This window comes from Cynoglossus semilaevis, chromosome 13 (genome assembly GCF_000523025.1).
Source record: "Cynoglossus semilaevis isolate Cse_v1.0 chromosome 13, Cse_v1.0, whole genome shotgun sequence".
In the NCBI taxonomy this organism is placed as follows: domain Eukaryota; kingdom Metazoa; phylum Chordata; class Actinopteri; order Pleuronectiformes; family Cynoglossidae; genus Cynoglossus; species Cynoglossus semilaevis.
Window position 1 is genome coordinate 2064474 of NC_024319.1, and position 14300 is coordinate 2078773.

At 46.4% G+C, this 14300-nt stretch overlaps 1 protein-coding gene across 9 annotated transcripts in view; it reads right to left on the minus strand.

The window, feature by feature from the left end:
- Nucleotides 1-894: 894 nt before the first annotated feature.
- chd4b (chromodomain helicase DNA binding protein 4b) overlaps nucleotides 895-14300 on the minus strand; it is a 17036-nt gene continuing 3630 nt past the window's right edge. For 2 of the 9 annotated variants that reach the window (XM_008322767.3, XM_017038031.2), the window contains exons 10-39: nucleotides 14003-14248; nucleotides 13352-13555; nucleotides 13048-13259; nucleotides 12164-12295; nucleotides 11987-12086; nucleotides 11628-11819; nucleotides 11079-11279; nucleotides 10632-10769; nucleotides 10406-10527; nucleotides 10132-10305; nucleotides 9827-9968; nucleotides 9474-9723; nucleotides 9086-9210; nucleotides 8894-8986; nucleotides 8665-8806; nucleotides 8295-8464; nucleotides 7622-7811; nucleotides 7115-7201; nucleotides 5678-5769; nucleotides 5216-5349; nucleotides 4981-5125; nucleotides 4418-4574; nucleotides 4002-4111; nucleotides 3694-3916; nucleotides 3535-3621; nucleotides 3129-3293; nucleotides 2937-3045; nucleotides 2489-2621; nucleotides 2201-2396; nucleotides 895-1909 (exon numbers count right to left, since the gene is read on the minus strand). In XM_008322767.3, coding sequence (XP_008320989.1) covers nucleotides 1707-1909; nucleotides 2201-2396; nucleotides 2489-2621; nucleotides 2937-3045; nucleotides 3129-3293; nucleotides 3535-3621; nucleotides 3694-3916; nucleotides 4002-4111; nucleotides 4418-4574; nucleotides 4981-5125; nucleotides 5216-5349; nucleotides 5678-5769; nucleotides 7115-7201; nucleotides 7622-7811; nucleotides 8295-8464; nucleotides 8665-8806; nucleotides 8894-8986; nucleotides 9086-9210; nucleotides 9474-9723; nucleotides 9827-9968; nucleotides 10132-10305; nucleotides 10406-10527; nucleotides 10632-10769; nucleotides 11079-11279; nucleotides 11628-11819; nucleotides 11987-12086; nucleotides 12164-12295; nucleotides 13048-13259; nucleotides 13352-13555; nucleotides 14003-14248 — 4674 coding nt within the window. In that variant the 3' untranslated portion in view covers nucleotides 895-1706. The remainder of the gene's footprint in view (nucleotides 1910-2200; nucleotides 2397-2488; nucleotides 2622-2936; nucleotides 3046-3128; nucleotides 3294-3534; nucleotides 3622-3693; nucleotides 3917-4001; nucleotides 4112-4417; nucleotides 4575-4980; nucleotides 5126-5215; nucleotides 5350-5677; nucleotides 5770-7114; nucleotides 7202-7621; nucleotides 7812-8294; nucleotides 8465-8664; nucleotides 8807-8893; nucleotides 8987-9085; nucleotides 9211-9473; nucleotides 9724-9826; nucleotides 9969-10131; nucleotides 10306-10405; nucleotides 10528-10631; nucleotides 10770-11078; nucleotides 11280-11627; nucleotides 11820-11986; nucleotides 12087-12163; nucleotides 12296-13047; nucleotides 13260-13351; nucleotides 13556-14002; nucleotides 14249-14300) is intronic. The other 7 variants (XM_025061770.1, XM_017038034.2, XM_017038033.2 and 4 more) reach the window with 7 other exon arrangements.

Below are 14300 nucleotides of genomic sequence, written 5' to 3' on the forward strand. Positions count from 1 at the left end.
CCTCACAGCAGTGGTTCACAAACAGCTTACCTCTAACCCTCCCCCATTCTCCCCCCTCACCCTCATGTTTACAGATTCAGTCACATGACCACAGAACTTCACTAAACACAATTTAATTTACATTGGGACCACCGCCCCCCCCCCACTTTGACCAGACCTGTGCACATTGAACAGTAGCCTCAAAAAATGACATTTGTCTTTAATAAGATATTATGGAGTACTTATGGAGTACTTATAGAGTAGTAGTTAATAAAACACATTTCATACCTGTATCTGTTCAACATCAGACGTCAGTCTTCTTCTTCTCTGTATCTGGGGCCCCCTGGTGGACAACGGTTAGCCTTACAGTGGTTTGATCAGTGGCGGTACCTTCATGTTCTACCTGGTGTGCACTTCACGTTCCTTCCACCAGGTGCAGGAAGAGGTCACTGTTCATGAAACCCTGTGAACCGTCCAGGGTGTAATACCTGTCCTCGCCCGATGATGGCGTAGTTTGGTCAAATAGATTCATCAGAAGACATGAATAAATGACCAACCTTTGATACTGTGGAGGTTTTTTAATCATAGTCTATAAAAACAACAGCGATGATAAAAACAAGGAGCTGGTTATTGTTATAACAATGTTATTATCATTCAGGTCAGTGGTGGGAAATTAAATTAACATGGCCGTCACTCCTGGTACCATACCATGTACCCGAACACGGTGGAGAGTTCTGGTCTCCACTGCTCCCTGGACAAATACAGAAACATCTACAGGAAAGAAACATCTACCAGGAGGAACATGGACCAGGAGGAACATGTACCAGGAGGAACATGTACCAGGAGGAACATGGACCTGGAGAGGTTTGTCTCCTTGTAGATGATCTGTGGACCAGGGAAGAATGTTTTTTTTTGTTTTTTTTTTGGTCAGGATGTGAGCACAAAGAGCTGACGGTGAACTGAGACATTTGATCAGAGAAGAAGAAGAAGAAGAAGAAGAGGTGAGACAGAGGGTGAGGAGGGTGAGGACAGTAACAGTCTCTCTCTCTCAGTGTGGGCTGGTTTCTAAACACACGTAGACCAACCAATCAGCTCTCTTCTCACACACACACACTCACACACACAGAGGACGACGCTGGAAAAGAAAATCACCCAAATTTCACAACTTTTTTTTACAGATGAAATGATCACAAATAAAATCCTTTGTCGTCTTCCAAAAAGTACTACAGAGGATCAATATGTTCCAAAAGTGCTGCGTTCACTCCAGTCGGATCTCGTCAGCTCGAGAATACGCGATATTACAGACCGCCGCGACGACCCGTGAGTGAAGCCGCAGCTCGCACACGACGCGACGACCGCCGTCCTTAGAAGGAAGGAGACGAGTCTGAGTCTGAGGAAGAACCTGCGGCGGTTTCACATCCTTGACTCCAGTCTTTTTTAAAACCAAGTCCAACAGCACAGCTGATGTTTGCCTGAGTCCAGAGATGGAGGAGGATGAGGAGGAGGAGGAGGGAGGGAGGTACAGGAGGAGGAAGAGGAGGAGGAGGAGGAGGAGGGAGGGAGGTACAGGAGGAGGAGGAAGAGGAGGAGGAAGAGGAGGAGGAGGAGGAGGAGGGTGCAGTGTGAGGGGGACTAACCTGACTGTGCTGTACAAGGTTTGAGGAGGGGGAGGAGTCTGCTACATGGGGTCAGAGCAGGTGACCTCAGTCAGCGAGCGATCTGATTGGTCAGCGAGGCACCTGCATTTGCTGTGAGGTATGTGACTGGTTCTGAGACGTCATGTCTGGTCCCCTGCTGGCCAATCGGCTCAGGATGTTCCTCTCAGACATTTGAAGCCGCACGGCCACGGGGGGTATCCGGGCGATGGTGGCAGGGAGGCGGGTGACGTCAGCCTTCATGTCGCTCAACAGCTCCTCCAGCTGTTTGAGAACTGAAAATACAGAACGTTGGTGTAAAAAAAAAAAGAAGAAACTTACCAGGTTATTTCCTGCAAAATGTCTTTTAATTTAATTTTTTAACTGTTTTTTTCTTATTAGGGAAGGAAATACTTATTATAATATTATATTATAATATGAAATTACTGAAAATATGGGACATTTAAAATTTTTATACACCTCAAAAACAAAAGCAATAGGGCAACAAATCTGCAAGCGAATGCATCAAATGGAGGTTCAGAATCGTCCAATCAGGAGAGGGGGTGTGGCTGCAGCTGATGACTCACCCTTGTGCAGCACGGCGTTGGCTGGTTTGTTACCAGACATGGATTCCTTGCTGAGGTGCTGATGGGACTCGGCCAAACACTCGACCTCGCTGAAGCGCGTGTTCAGGGCCATGGAGGGGTGGGCGGGGTCTTCTGTCATGTTCAGATACGCCGCCCTGCGTAACTGCTCCTCGATCACCAAGGCCTGCTCCAGCAGCTGCAGGGCAGAAAGGGCAAACGGCTGGTGAGGTGGACGGTACTTAAAAATAAAAAAAGATACGGTTCTCGCACCACTGAGCGTCCGCTCACCTTGAACCTGCGGGCCAGAAACTTGTTCTTGATCTCCAGGAAGTTCCCTCTGCTCATCTCACCTTTGAAAGGCTCGTTGAGGATTGCGTACCTGACGTCGTTCTGCACGTCCTGCCACCGGGCGTAGCCGTGTCTGACAAACTGAGGTCAAGGGTTCAACGACGCATGACAATAGATTGATATCTGTTCCATCTGAACATCAGTTCCTAACTCTGGAACAGAGGGATCTACATTTGGAATCACTAGAGAAGAAAGAAAAGAACAAGAACATGAACCAACACCAGGAATATTGGAGAAAATCAAGAACTGATCAATGACTGAGGAGATTGATACGGGATCAGCCCTCATCTACAGTAGAACTAACAAAGACTCTAAACTCTCTCCTCATTGGTTCAAGTGTAAACGTTACAGAGTGAACGGCGGTTACAGTCGTGACATGAAAGGATACTGTATGATTCCAGCCAACAGCCAGTAGTCATGACGACGGTGCCAAATCTCAAAGGTCTTCTTGGTGACCGTGGCCGCTCGCTCCTCGTTCTGCCACAGAGAGTGGAGTTCTGAAACAAAGAGGAGACAGAGTTTAACAAAAGTGGGGTGTGTGTGAGTGTGTGTGTGTGAGTGAGTGTGTGTGTCCATCCACCTGTGAATCCTCCGTCAGCGATGTTGAACATGAACCTCTGCTTCGTGGCCTTCTTCTTCTCCTCACTGACGTTGACGGCGGCTGCTGCTCCGTCTCTGGCGTTCTCTCCATTCTGTAGTTTCCCAGAATCCTCTGTTTTCACAACGTCCTTCTCTTCTTTGACCTCTGTGACGTGAAAACCAAACAAAACATGAACCACTTGCACTTTTTTCCATCCTTTTTCTGGGTTTGTGACTTATATAATTTCATGTTTGTTTTTTCACACTGACAGCCGCTAGAGGGCACTCTAAGCTTGTGTACCAGTATCTGCTACTGCAGTATGTCACACTTTTTTTCATCATTTTTTCATTATGTGACTTATAGTCCAGAAACTTCAGTATATAAAAAGCCATATATTATATGTTACTTTTGCTGTTCTGCGTTGACCTCTGGCCCTGACCTTTGATCTCCTGTGTAGGCGACGTGTCCATCTTCTCATCTTTGCTCTCGTCATCTTAAATAAAAACATGAGTCAGAATCTCAGTCAGACCAACTGAAGCTGCGGCGAAGTCTCCCGTGAACTCACCTTTGGACTTGGTATCGTCTGAACTGTTGGCTTTAGCAGCGGAGGCGTCGTTCTCCCTCGTGTCTGACTTCTGCTCCTCGTCTTCTTTCTCCTCAGCCTCCTTCTCCCTGCCCTCACCCCCGTCTCCCGTCTCCTTCTCCACCTTCCCTGCCGCAGAGTCCGACTCTCCGTCCTTCTTGATGGACGCGGGGGATTTTTCTGACTCGTCCGGGATTTCAATGATCTGAGAGAAGAGTAACGGTGATCAATCAGATCAAGACGATCAGGAACAACGTGATCGATCAACAACAAATTCAATTTGAATTTACCTCTGGATCATCCGACTTCTTGGTCCCTTTCCCGTCCTCGGCCTCCTTCTTTATGTCGTCTTTGTCGTCTGATTTAGAAAAGTCCTCTGTGGAATGACAGGAGAAATGTCCTTGTTTGGATAAAAAAAAAAATAGTGGTGTCAAACATACGGCCCGTGGGCCATAACAGACTCGAAAATAAAATAATAGACAAACAGTTCATGTTCAGGAAATGTTTTGTTAAATAATATTTCACTAAAAATGAAAATTTATCTAATGTACTTTTTTGCAAATGATCCGGTTAAAAGACAACAAAAAAATTTAATCTAATGTACTTTTTTGCAAATGATCCAGTTAAAAGACAACAAAAAAAATCCATAATATTTTACATTTTAAAGGAACATGAACTGTGGTAGTAGTGGTGTGGGCACTCGTACCTGGGACAGGAGTGTTGGGCTGCGTGTCTGCAGGAGTGCCACTAGAGGGAGTCTTGGGGTCTTCACCTGCAGCCAGCGCTGCAGCTCTTTTGTTCTCCTCCAGTTCAGCCATCCAGGGCATGGACCACTGACCGTTCACGTGCTCAAACTCCTGCACCTGTGACCATCACACCGTCCGTCAGTCATTCATCAACTTCAGCGACAAATAATAATATTTTAATTAGCCACCGCCGTGGCCTCTAATTAACACGACTGAGAAACTTTTATCTGAAAACATCCAACAAAAAAACAAAAAAAAGACTTGTTGTGGGGCCGTACACCCCCACAGAACTGTAGCGCAGTACCATGTTGCACCATGTGTGGGTGTGGTTTGCAATTTCTGAACGCATCTTTATTTTTTATTTGTAGGGATGTAACGACGCATCGTGAATCGTAACAATCCATCATATTTTTTATTTAATTATAATTATTATTCATTTTGTTTAAAAAAGTGATTCAATCGTATCATGAGTTCAGTGTTTCGTTACGTCCCTTATTTATTGTGTGTTTTTTTGTTATTGTACCTTTTTCCTGATGAGAGACATGACTCCGATGCGTGTGAGGACGTGTTGTCTGGACAGACCCTCGCGTGGAACGCCATCTGCAAAAGTCTCCGCTCCATCGGCCCCCGGCTCACAAAGGTGACGCATGAAGAGGGACACGTAGGCCCTGAGGACAGATTTGAGGGACAGAGTGAAGACGTTCACTGAGGAGCACAAACAGAACGAACCAGGAAGAAAACGTTCGCCCTTCACTCACTTGAACTCCTTCTCAGACTTCCCTCTGAGGTCACGCACCAGCCACTGGTTGGTGAAGGCATCCTGAGGAGGCATCCCATAACGCATCACTGCATTCAGGAAGGCCTTCCTCTGACGAGCGTTGAAGCCCAACACCTGAGAATCAGTGAGATAATTAACAGGGACTGAAATACTGTGATTCTTTTTTTCACAACATTGTATCAATATTCTACAGAACTGTATGGATGTTTTTGTATTAATAATTATTAGTATTTTATAAAATGTTATTAATTTTATATAATTTAACAATAGAATATTGATGGACAAACACATTTATAAAAATTTACATTTTATCAATTTCCTAGTTTGAATATTTCCACTTAACATGATCCTTATATTTTTTAATAAAAAAAATTAAAATATTTTATTACATTTAGCAGAGGCTTTTATCCAGAAAAAGATAAGAATTCCGGAGAAAACTCACTTCAATGTTTCCGCCGACACGTGCCAACAGGGGGGGCAGTGGTTTGTCCCGGTCGTTCCTCAGACCTTTGCGGCTCGGTCGTCTGGAGTTGGCTGTAAGGACAACACATCCGTCAGTACGTCTGAAGCTCAGAGTTCATTTGACGACCTGTTTCTTTCCTGCTGTGTGTTGCTCTACCTCCACCTCCCCAGGTCTGGCTGACTCTCTCCTCTCCTCACACCTCAACTCACCTCTGCCTCACCCTCTTCTTCACTCCCTCAAAACAGTAACGCCTGACAGCAGCGCGGTGGTACAGTGTACTCCATTTAATAAAAAGTTAATGAACAGAAGAACTCATAGAGAAATTCAATCAGCCCCGAACAGAAGAATCACCGTCGCCAGCCTGTCCCTCCATCAGGGGGCGCTACAGCGGTGGTCTGTGTTTAAAGAGGAAACTGCAGCAAAAAATGAACAAATTCTCTGTGAATTACTGAGGGTCAACCGTCCTGAATGTGGAACATTTAAACGCCTCATTCAGTAACAGTGTGTGTGAGGGGAGCGTTAACGTTCTGAAAGTTCTCCGTTCTGTCCCTGAGTTCTCCTGGTTCTCCTCTGTTTTTCCCTGTTCTTTCTGCTCCTCTCCTCCTTGCCTCTCTACGCTCAGTGCAGACGATGCAGCTACAGCTTCTGCTTCCTGTGTCCATGTTGTCGATCAGGACATCGTAGCTGTCGTCTGAATCTGAATACACATCTGCAGGGGAGGGTTGGAAGTGTCGTTAGCCAATCAGAGGGCAGATGGGCGTGTCACCCAGGGTGTCTGTATCACCTGCCCTACTCTGAGGCAGCGCAGTGACCCGTTTACACGGCGATGATTAGCCTCCAGATCCCAGAGCTACGGCGCCAAGTCGGCCTTGGGTTTAGACCAGGGCTGTCAAACATACGGGTCGCAGGCCAAACTTGGCCTTTCAGGGATTTCAGTTCGGCCCAGTTGATAAAAAAAATACAGAAATATTTATATATTTAATATTATATATATAATATATAATGCTCATATGTTTTGTAAAATATTTCATTAAATATGATTATTGTCTAAATATACTTGTACATTCTTTGCATGAAAACAAAAGTTCATGAACTTGAAATTGTTATTTATAGGTACATGGGATTTGAACCAAAATGAGTTGGTCACCCCTGGTTTAGACGTGATGACGATGGTGAGTGTCCTCACCACGTGAACGGAGCAGAATGTTTCCGGTGTTAGTAAGTTAGAGTGTAATACAGCGCCACATACAGGCCTAGAATATGAACTACATATTTGTTTGCGTCTAGTCCCTGTAAACGCTCAGTATCCGGAGGCTTCTGTAGTCGTACTGTGTCGTACTGTGTCGTATCGTCGCCGTGTAAACAGGGTCTGAAACACTGACCATGAACAGCCGTGGACTCCAAGTCGACCGTTACCTTCAGAGCGTTCATCGAAGTCCTCGTCGCCCTCCTCTGAGGCCACAGAGTAATCAGACTGGTTGTCTGACTGGTCCTCCTGCCAGTCTGGACCAGGGACAGAGACAACAGGACATTAATCCAATCATCGTTTTGGATTTAAAACCACACCTTCATGACCAGTAATGTCTTCAGACGCAACCCTGTAACCAGGTTCTAGTCAGAGGGTTGCTGGTTCAAATATCAGCCCAACGACAGATTCACACTCTGGACTCAATTTTAAAATGATTTCTCTATACTCTGGACTCAATTTTAAAATGATTTCTTCTAATTATTAAGTCTTCTTAAACAGTTAGACATTTACCAGTTGTTACCTGTTTTTAGATGAAACACACATTCACTTGTGGATATATTCTAGCGGACCATGCACTGACCATGAAACGCCACAGGGAGCAGACGGCGACAGCAGCACAGCACAGCTAACATGCTCACACCAAGAGGTTGCAGAGGTTTTATGTGGTTCTGTACCCTGTCTTATACCTCGGTCCTCCTGGGAACCGTCGTTGTAGTTGACCGGTTTACGGGTTCTTTTGCCTTTGCCCAGGTTCCGGGCCAGATCCTCCTGCTGCTGCTCGTAGTGGTGTCGCAGCAACTTCTCCCAGTAATCGGGGTCCACGCTTTCCTCCTGCTTGATCACCTCCCTCTCCACCTCCTCCTCCTCAGTAGAAAAGGAGAACAGGTGTTCATATATACAGTATAAAAATATATATATATATATGTATACACATTCTGACTGCATACATCTACATATATTTGGTACATATATACATTTTATTATATGAATATATTAAAATCCATCCATCCATTTTCATCTGCAATATTTTTGAAAACATTTTTGAAAACAAATTTTTTCAAAAACATTTTTTTTAAAACAAATTTCTTGAAAGAAATTTAAGAAAAAAAAATTTTTTTGAAAAAAAATTTTTTTTGTAGAGAACTTCAATTTATAAACTTGAATATATTCATAAATATGTTTGATAGATTTTACCAGTTGTAAAATTATTGTTGCTTCAAATTTAATGCAGATTTTTTAAAGTCAGTCAGTGCCAAACAATAACAAGAACTGATTTCTAACTCTGCTGAAACAATCGTCTGATTACTAAAACCTCAACGAGGACCTGAAGTGATGAGCGACTCGTACCTCGTCATCCTCGTCTTTGACCACGTACTGCGCCACCTTGAAGGAGCTGAGGTACTCGTTCATGCTCTGCAGCTCCGTGTCGTCCGTGGCGTCCTGGTTTCGGTCCAGCAGACGTTCGATGGCCTTGTCGTCGTAGTGGATCACGCTGCTGTCGTCCTCCTTGTTGTCTCCTGGAAGAAGACGGAGCGAAAGACGTGAGATCAGAATCAGAGCTGTGCTGAGACTCCTGGGCTTCTGTACGAGTCCAAAAGTCAAAACTCCCTACTACGGCTTCTGTACGAGTCCAAAAGTCAAAAAGTCCCAAGACAGAAGAATTTTTTATTTTTTGTCTTGGAACTTTTGACTCCCAGGTAGGATAAGAGCAGCACACCTTCTCCGAGTTCATCCTTGAACAGTTCCTCGGTTCCAAACTTGAGGATATCATCAAGCTCCTGTTTGGACATGGAGCCCGTCTTAGAGCCCAGACCGGGCCGCACCACCAGGTGGGTCAGCATCATCTTCTTTTTGGCCACCTGGTGGAGAAAAACAGATGAGCGTGTTGTGATTTCACCCTGACACTCGCCGCCGCCGCCTCCTCTGGCCAGGAGTCAGTCACACACCTGAGTGATCCTCTCCTCCACGGAGGCCTTGGTGACGAAGCGGTAGATCATCACCTTCCTGTTCTGGCCGATACGGTGAGCTCTGCTGAACGCCTGCAGCACAGAAGAATCAGAAGTGTTTTTTTTATCTGTGGTCCAGAAGAGATTAAAAGAAAAAAGAAAAAAGAGAGTTGGCCGTCAGGACCGTCTCACCTGGATGTCGTTGTGAGGATTCCAGTCGGAGTCGTAGATGATGACAGTGTCAGCGGACGCCAGGTTGATGCCCAAACCTCCGGCCCTGGTGGAGAGGAGGAAGGCAAACTGGGGGGCACCGGGGGCTGTCAGGACGGACACGAGAAAAAATTAGATAAAGATGTATTTATAACACAGAAACACAGAGTTTATACATCTGGCTTTAGACGATAGACGGTGATTACACAATAATGATTACACAGTGCATTTATACACAATATTTCTACAAGTCTGAAAATAATTGTCTGTTTTGGGGGGTATGAAAATCATGGATTGTTTTTTTTTCTCTAAAAAAGATCGACTGAATTCGACTGAATTCCTAACTGAATATTCCTGTTCTCAGCCTCACCGTTGAAGCGGTCGATGGCCTCCTGCCTCATGTTCCCGGTGACGCCGCCGTCGATCCTCTCATATTTGTAACCTTCATTCTCCAAAAAGTCTTCCAGCAGATCCAGCATCTTGGTCATCTGAGAGAAGACCAGCACCCTGTGCCCCCCCTCCTTCAGATTCCTCATCATCTTCTGCAGCAGCAGCAGTTTTCCCGAGGACTTGGTCAGAGCCGTACCCTCATACATTCCATTTGGAAGTTTTGGAGCCTCCTGGAGAACGAGAAGTAAATGATGAAGTTGGTGAGGACAGATTGTGACCATCTTCATCCTCATCCTCCTCCTCCGTCCCTAAAGGTCTATAAAGAAATGGTACCATGGCGGCAGCAGGAAAGAGGTAGGGATGGTTGCAGCACTTCTTCAGGTCCATCACCACGTTGAGCAGAGAGACTTGGTTTCCTCCACCACGAGTGTTCAGGGCTTCAAAGTTGCGTGTCAGGATGAACTTGTAGTATTTTCTGAGGTTTAACATAAAAAAAAGGAAAGAGGAAGAATAATTATCTCCTCCTGGAGATCAATAATGTATTTATGATTCTGGTTCGGATTATTTCCCCTTTGTGCAAAACTGAAATAAAACATCAGTAAAATCTAAAAAACTAATTCAACTTCACTGTCACCCACTTCTGCATGGGGCTCAGCTCCACCCTGACGATCAGCTCCGTCTTGGAGGGCATGTGTTTGAAGACGTCAGCCTTCAGCCTCCTCAGCATGTGTGGTCCCAGCATGTCGTGGAGCTTCTTGATCTGGTCCTCCTTGGCGATGTCTGCAAACTCCTCCAGGAAGCCTTCCAGGTTACTGAAGAGAGAGAGAGAGAGAGAGAGAGAGAGAGAGAGGTTAGCAGAGCTGGGCCGCGGTGACCACCAGAACACAGCGGTCCACATGGACCAACACTGACTTGAATCTCTCCGGGGTCAGGACGTTCAGCAGCTGGAAGAGCTCCTCCAGGTTGTTCTGCAGAGGCGTGCCGGTCAGCAGCAGCTTGTGCTGCAGCGGGTAGTTGTTCAACACGCGGAAGAACTGGTGAGAAGCAAAGGAAGAGACCATGAAGACAACGACGAAGACGACGAGTCAAAACAACTGGACCAGGTCAAAAACGTCAGGACACGGAGATGGTTCCGTACCTTGGACTGGTTGTTCTTCAGTCTGTGAGCTTCATCCACCACCAAACAGGCCCATTCGATGGAGCCCAGAACCGCCTGGTCGATGGTTATCAGTTCGTAGGAGGTCAGCAGAACGTGGAACTTGACCGGTGAGTCTTTCTGTGGAGCAGGAAGGAAAACAGAATCAATGATTGTTCAGACTCTGGAGTCGCCTGCCTCCTGTGTTTCTTTCTTTTAAAGGGTGACAGACACCAAACCTCGCCCACGTTTTCTCATTTTGAGACATTTCATGTCAATATGAAACTTGCCTTTAAAAACCAAACAGAGAGGAGCAGGATGTGGTTTGTCTTCACCTCCACAGGAACAAACTGATAACGAAGATGACTCTACTACTACTACTTTGAATACCTAGTAGTACTACTCAACCGGTCCTGCCACCATACTCCTTTTCTCACTTCCTGTCCTCACCTTCATCTTGGAGGCCTTTTTTCCACCTCTGATGGCATTTCCTTCGAAGGAGAACTCGTTCTCTCTGATGACAGCTCTGCTGTCCTTGTCACCGATGTACGTCACCACGTACATGTCGGGCGCCCACAGCTCGAACTCTCTCTCCCAGTTAATGATGGTGGACAGGGGGGCACTGACCAGGAAGGGGCCTTTGGAGTGACCCTGCACCAGAGGGAGACACGAGGACGACGACCTGAGTTAAAGCTCACGTGAAGAGTCAGAGTCCGGATGATTCCATCATTTTGGTTTGCGATACGATTTTCAAATCCACTGATCCTTTAATTTTTGGGCACATACTGCCACCTACTGTTCAAGAGTGTGCAGTGTCATTGTATGACCAATGATTTTTTGAGATAACGTAGCCTACTTCCTTACACCTTAATTTCTTTTTTTATTTCGACCCATGCAAATTATCACGCATTTGTTTTGATTTTTAACTGATTTACGATGTTTACATCCCTAAATATATTATATTATATTAACATAATTAACCAATATTGTGTTACCCACCTCCTTGTACAGTGAATAGAGGAAGACGGCCGTCTGTACCGTCTTTCCTAAACCCATCTCGTCGGCCAGGATGGTGTCCGTGGCCTGAGCCCAGGAAAACCTCAGCCAGTTCAAGCCCTCCAGCTGGTAAGGATGCAGCGTTCCTCCTGTGCTGTCCAGGTAGTCGGGCTGCCGGTCAAACTTGATGGTGGGCTGAAGGAGACGACAGGTGAGGTGTGGGGATCTAAATGTATAACACAGCGCTTTCCCTGGTGTTAAACCCACGACAGTCACGACTTATTATCAGCAACAACACATTAGTCGAGTAGACAAGAAATTTAAGGTGGAACCAAACTTTGTCAGTCGGTCTAAGGACTTACGTCGACCACAGGATTGGCCGGCGGCCGCTCTGCCTTCTTGACTTTGACAGTTTTCTTCAGCTTCTTGCCCGGTCTGCCCTCTTCACCCACCATCAGCTCTCTGCATGTAGAGACACGTCAGTTTAGATGGTAGAAAAAAAAACCAATCACTTTGATGATGAGTGACGAGCCTCTCACCTGTGATTCCAGTAGGTTTGTTTGTAGGTGTCGAACTCAGGAATGTCCATGTCCTCACTCTCCCAGGTCGACTGGTCGTAAGGAAGATCTCTCCACTTCACCAGGTAATGAACATTGTTCTTCTTATCAACACTGACACCAAGACAGACGAGGACAACAGACAAGGACAACAGATGAGATATTAGGGCTGTGTATCATCAGGACTTATCAACACTGACACCAAGACAGACGAGGACAACAGACAAGGACAACAGAAGAGGACAACAGACGAGATATTAGGGCTGTGTATCGTCAGGGATCTGGCATTACGATACAGGGGCAACAATACGATATTTTGCAATATATTGATCCCCCCCCAAGACTCTGCTGTTGCATCTGAACATCAGGTTACTAACATTGGAAGAACATGAACCAACACCAGGAATATTGGACTGAGAATTGGTGAGAAAAAATCAATAACTGATCAATGACTGAGGAGATTGATACGGGATCAGGAGAGGACAGATCAGGAGAGGACAGATCAGGAGAGGACAGATCAGGAGAGGACAGATCAGGAGAGGACAGATCAGGAGAGGACAGATCAGGAGAGGACAGATCAGGAGAGGACAGATCAGGAGAGGACAGATCAGGAGAGGACAGATCAGGAGAGGACAGATCAGGAGAGGACAGATCAGGAGAGGACAGATCAGGAGAGGACAGATCAGGAGAGGACAGATCAGGAGAGGACAGATCAGGAGAGGACAGATCAGGAGAGGACAGATCAGGAGAGGACAGATCAGGAGAGGACAGATCAGGAGAGGACAGATCAGGAGATATTCTTACAGCCCTAATTATTGTCTTTTTCTAATTGAATTTTCTGTCTTGTTCTACGTCTGTTGTCCAACCTGTGGTTGAGGACCCGGTGAATCATCAGCCACTCCAATTTGACTCCATAACGGCAGAAATCCTCCTCCATGTGGACAAAGAGGGGGTCTTTGTTCTTCCTCTTGGTGCTCTTGTCATTATCACCCTCAACCCCAAAGTCCACGGGCGGGGGTTCGTCCATGTCCGTCTTTCTCTGGAAGTTTCTGAACATCACCTGACAGTTTAGCTCCAGCTGTGAGAGAAGACAGAAAGAGCTGAAGAAAAGTGCTCCTCTGACATCAGACTGAGAAGGTCCGACCCCTGAGGTCATGTGACCGGTCGTACCTGCAGCTCCAGAACCCATGAGCAGTGCCAGTAAGACATGTTGCACCATTTAACGAAGAACTCCCTCTCCCTGCGTCCCACCAGCGGGGGAGGATCAGGAGCCTCAGCGGGAAGGTCAGTGGGCCGCGGCACAGGTGTGGGTGGAGGCGGTTCTCCCCAGCGCCACGTCAGAACCTTCTGGACTTTTCCTTTCATCTGTGGACACTGGAACAAGACAATAACAGAAGAGGCTTGTAATAGTTGATGGAAATGAATCAAGTTGTTGTTGTTACTGTAGGACGCTGATTGTTGTAGCTAACGTTAGCTCTGTTGTCTGTACCGTGACTGTTGTAGCTAACGTTAGCTCTGGTGTATGTACCAGGACTGTTGTAGCTAACGTTAGCTCTGGTGTATGTACCAGGACTGTTGTAGCTAACGTTAGCTCTGTTGTCTGTACCGTGACTGTTGTAGCTAACGTTAGCTCTGGGGTCTGTACCAGGACTGTTGTAGCTAACGTTAGCTCTGGTATCGTCCTCACAGCAACATGTTTTACACTGAGGTGATACTGTGTACTTGTAGTACCACAGTACTGCAGTACTACTGCAGTACTGTGGTACTGCAGTACTGCAGTGATGAGGGTCAGGTTCAGGTGTGTCAACTGGTGGGTCTCACCTTACAACGGGGGCAGATCCATTCTCCATTGGGAATTTCCGGGAGAGGAGGGTTCAGGCAGTGGATGTGATAGGACGAGGGGCAGGTGTCGCAGCAGAGGAGCTCCCCCCCGTCCTTACACACCCGGCAGTACTCGATGTGGTGGTCATCCTCCTCCTCCACTCCTTCTTCCCTCCTGTCCTCCTCGTCCTCCACCTCAACATCCGACAGGTCGTCTTTGGCCTCCCACTGGATCCCTTCTTTCTCCTGGTAGCAGGATTACAGGAGTGGGGGGGGGTGAGGCGGGTGAGGGGGGGTG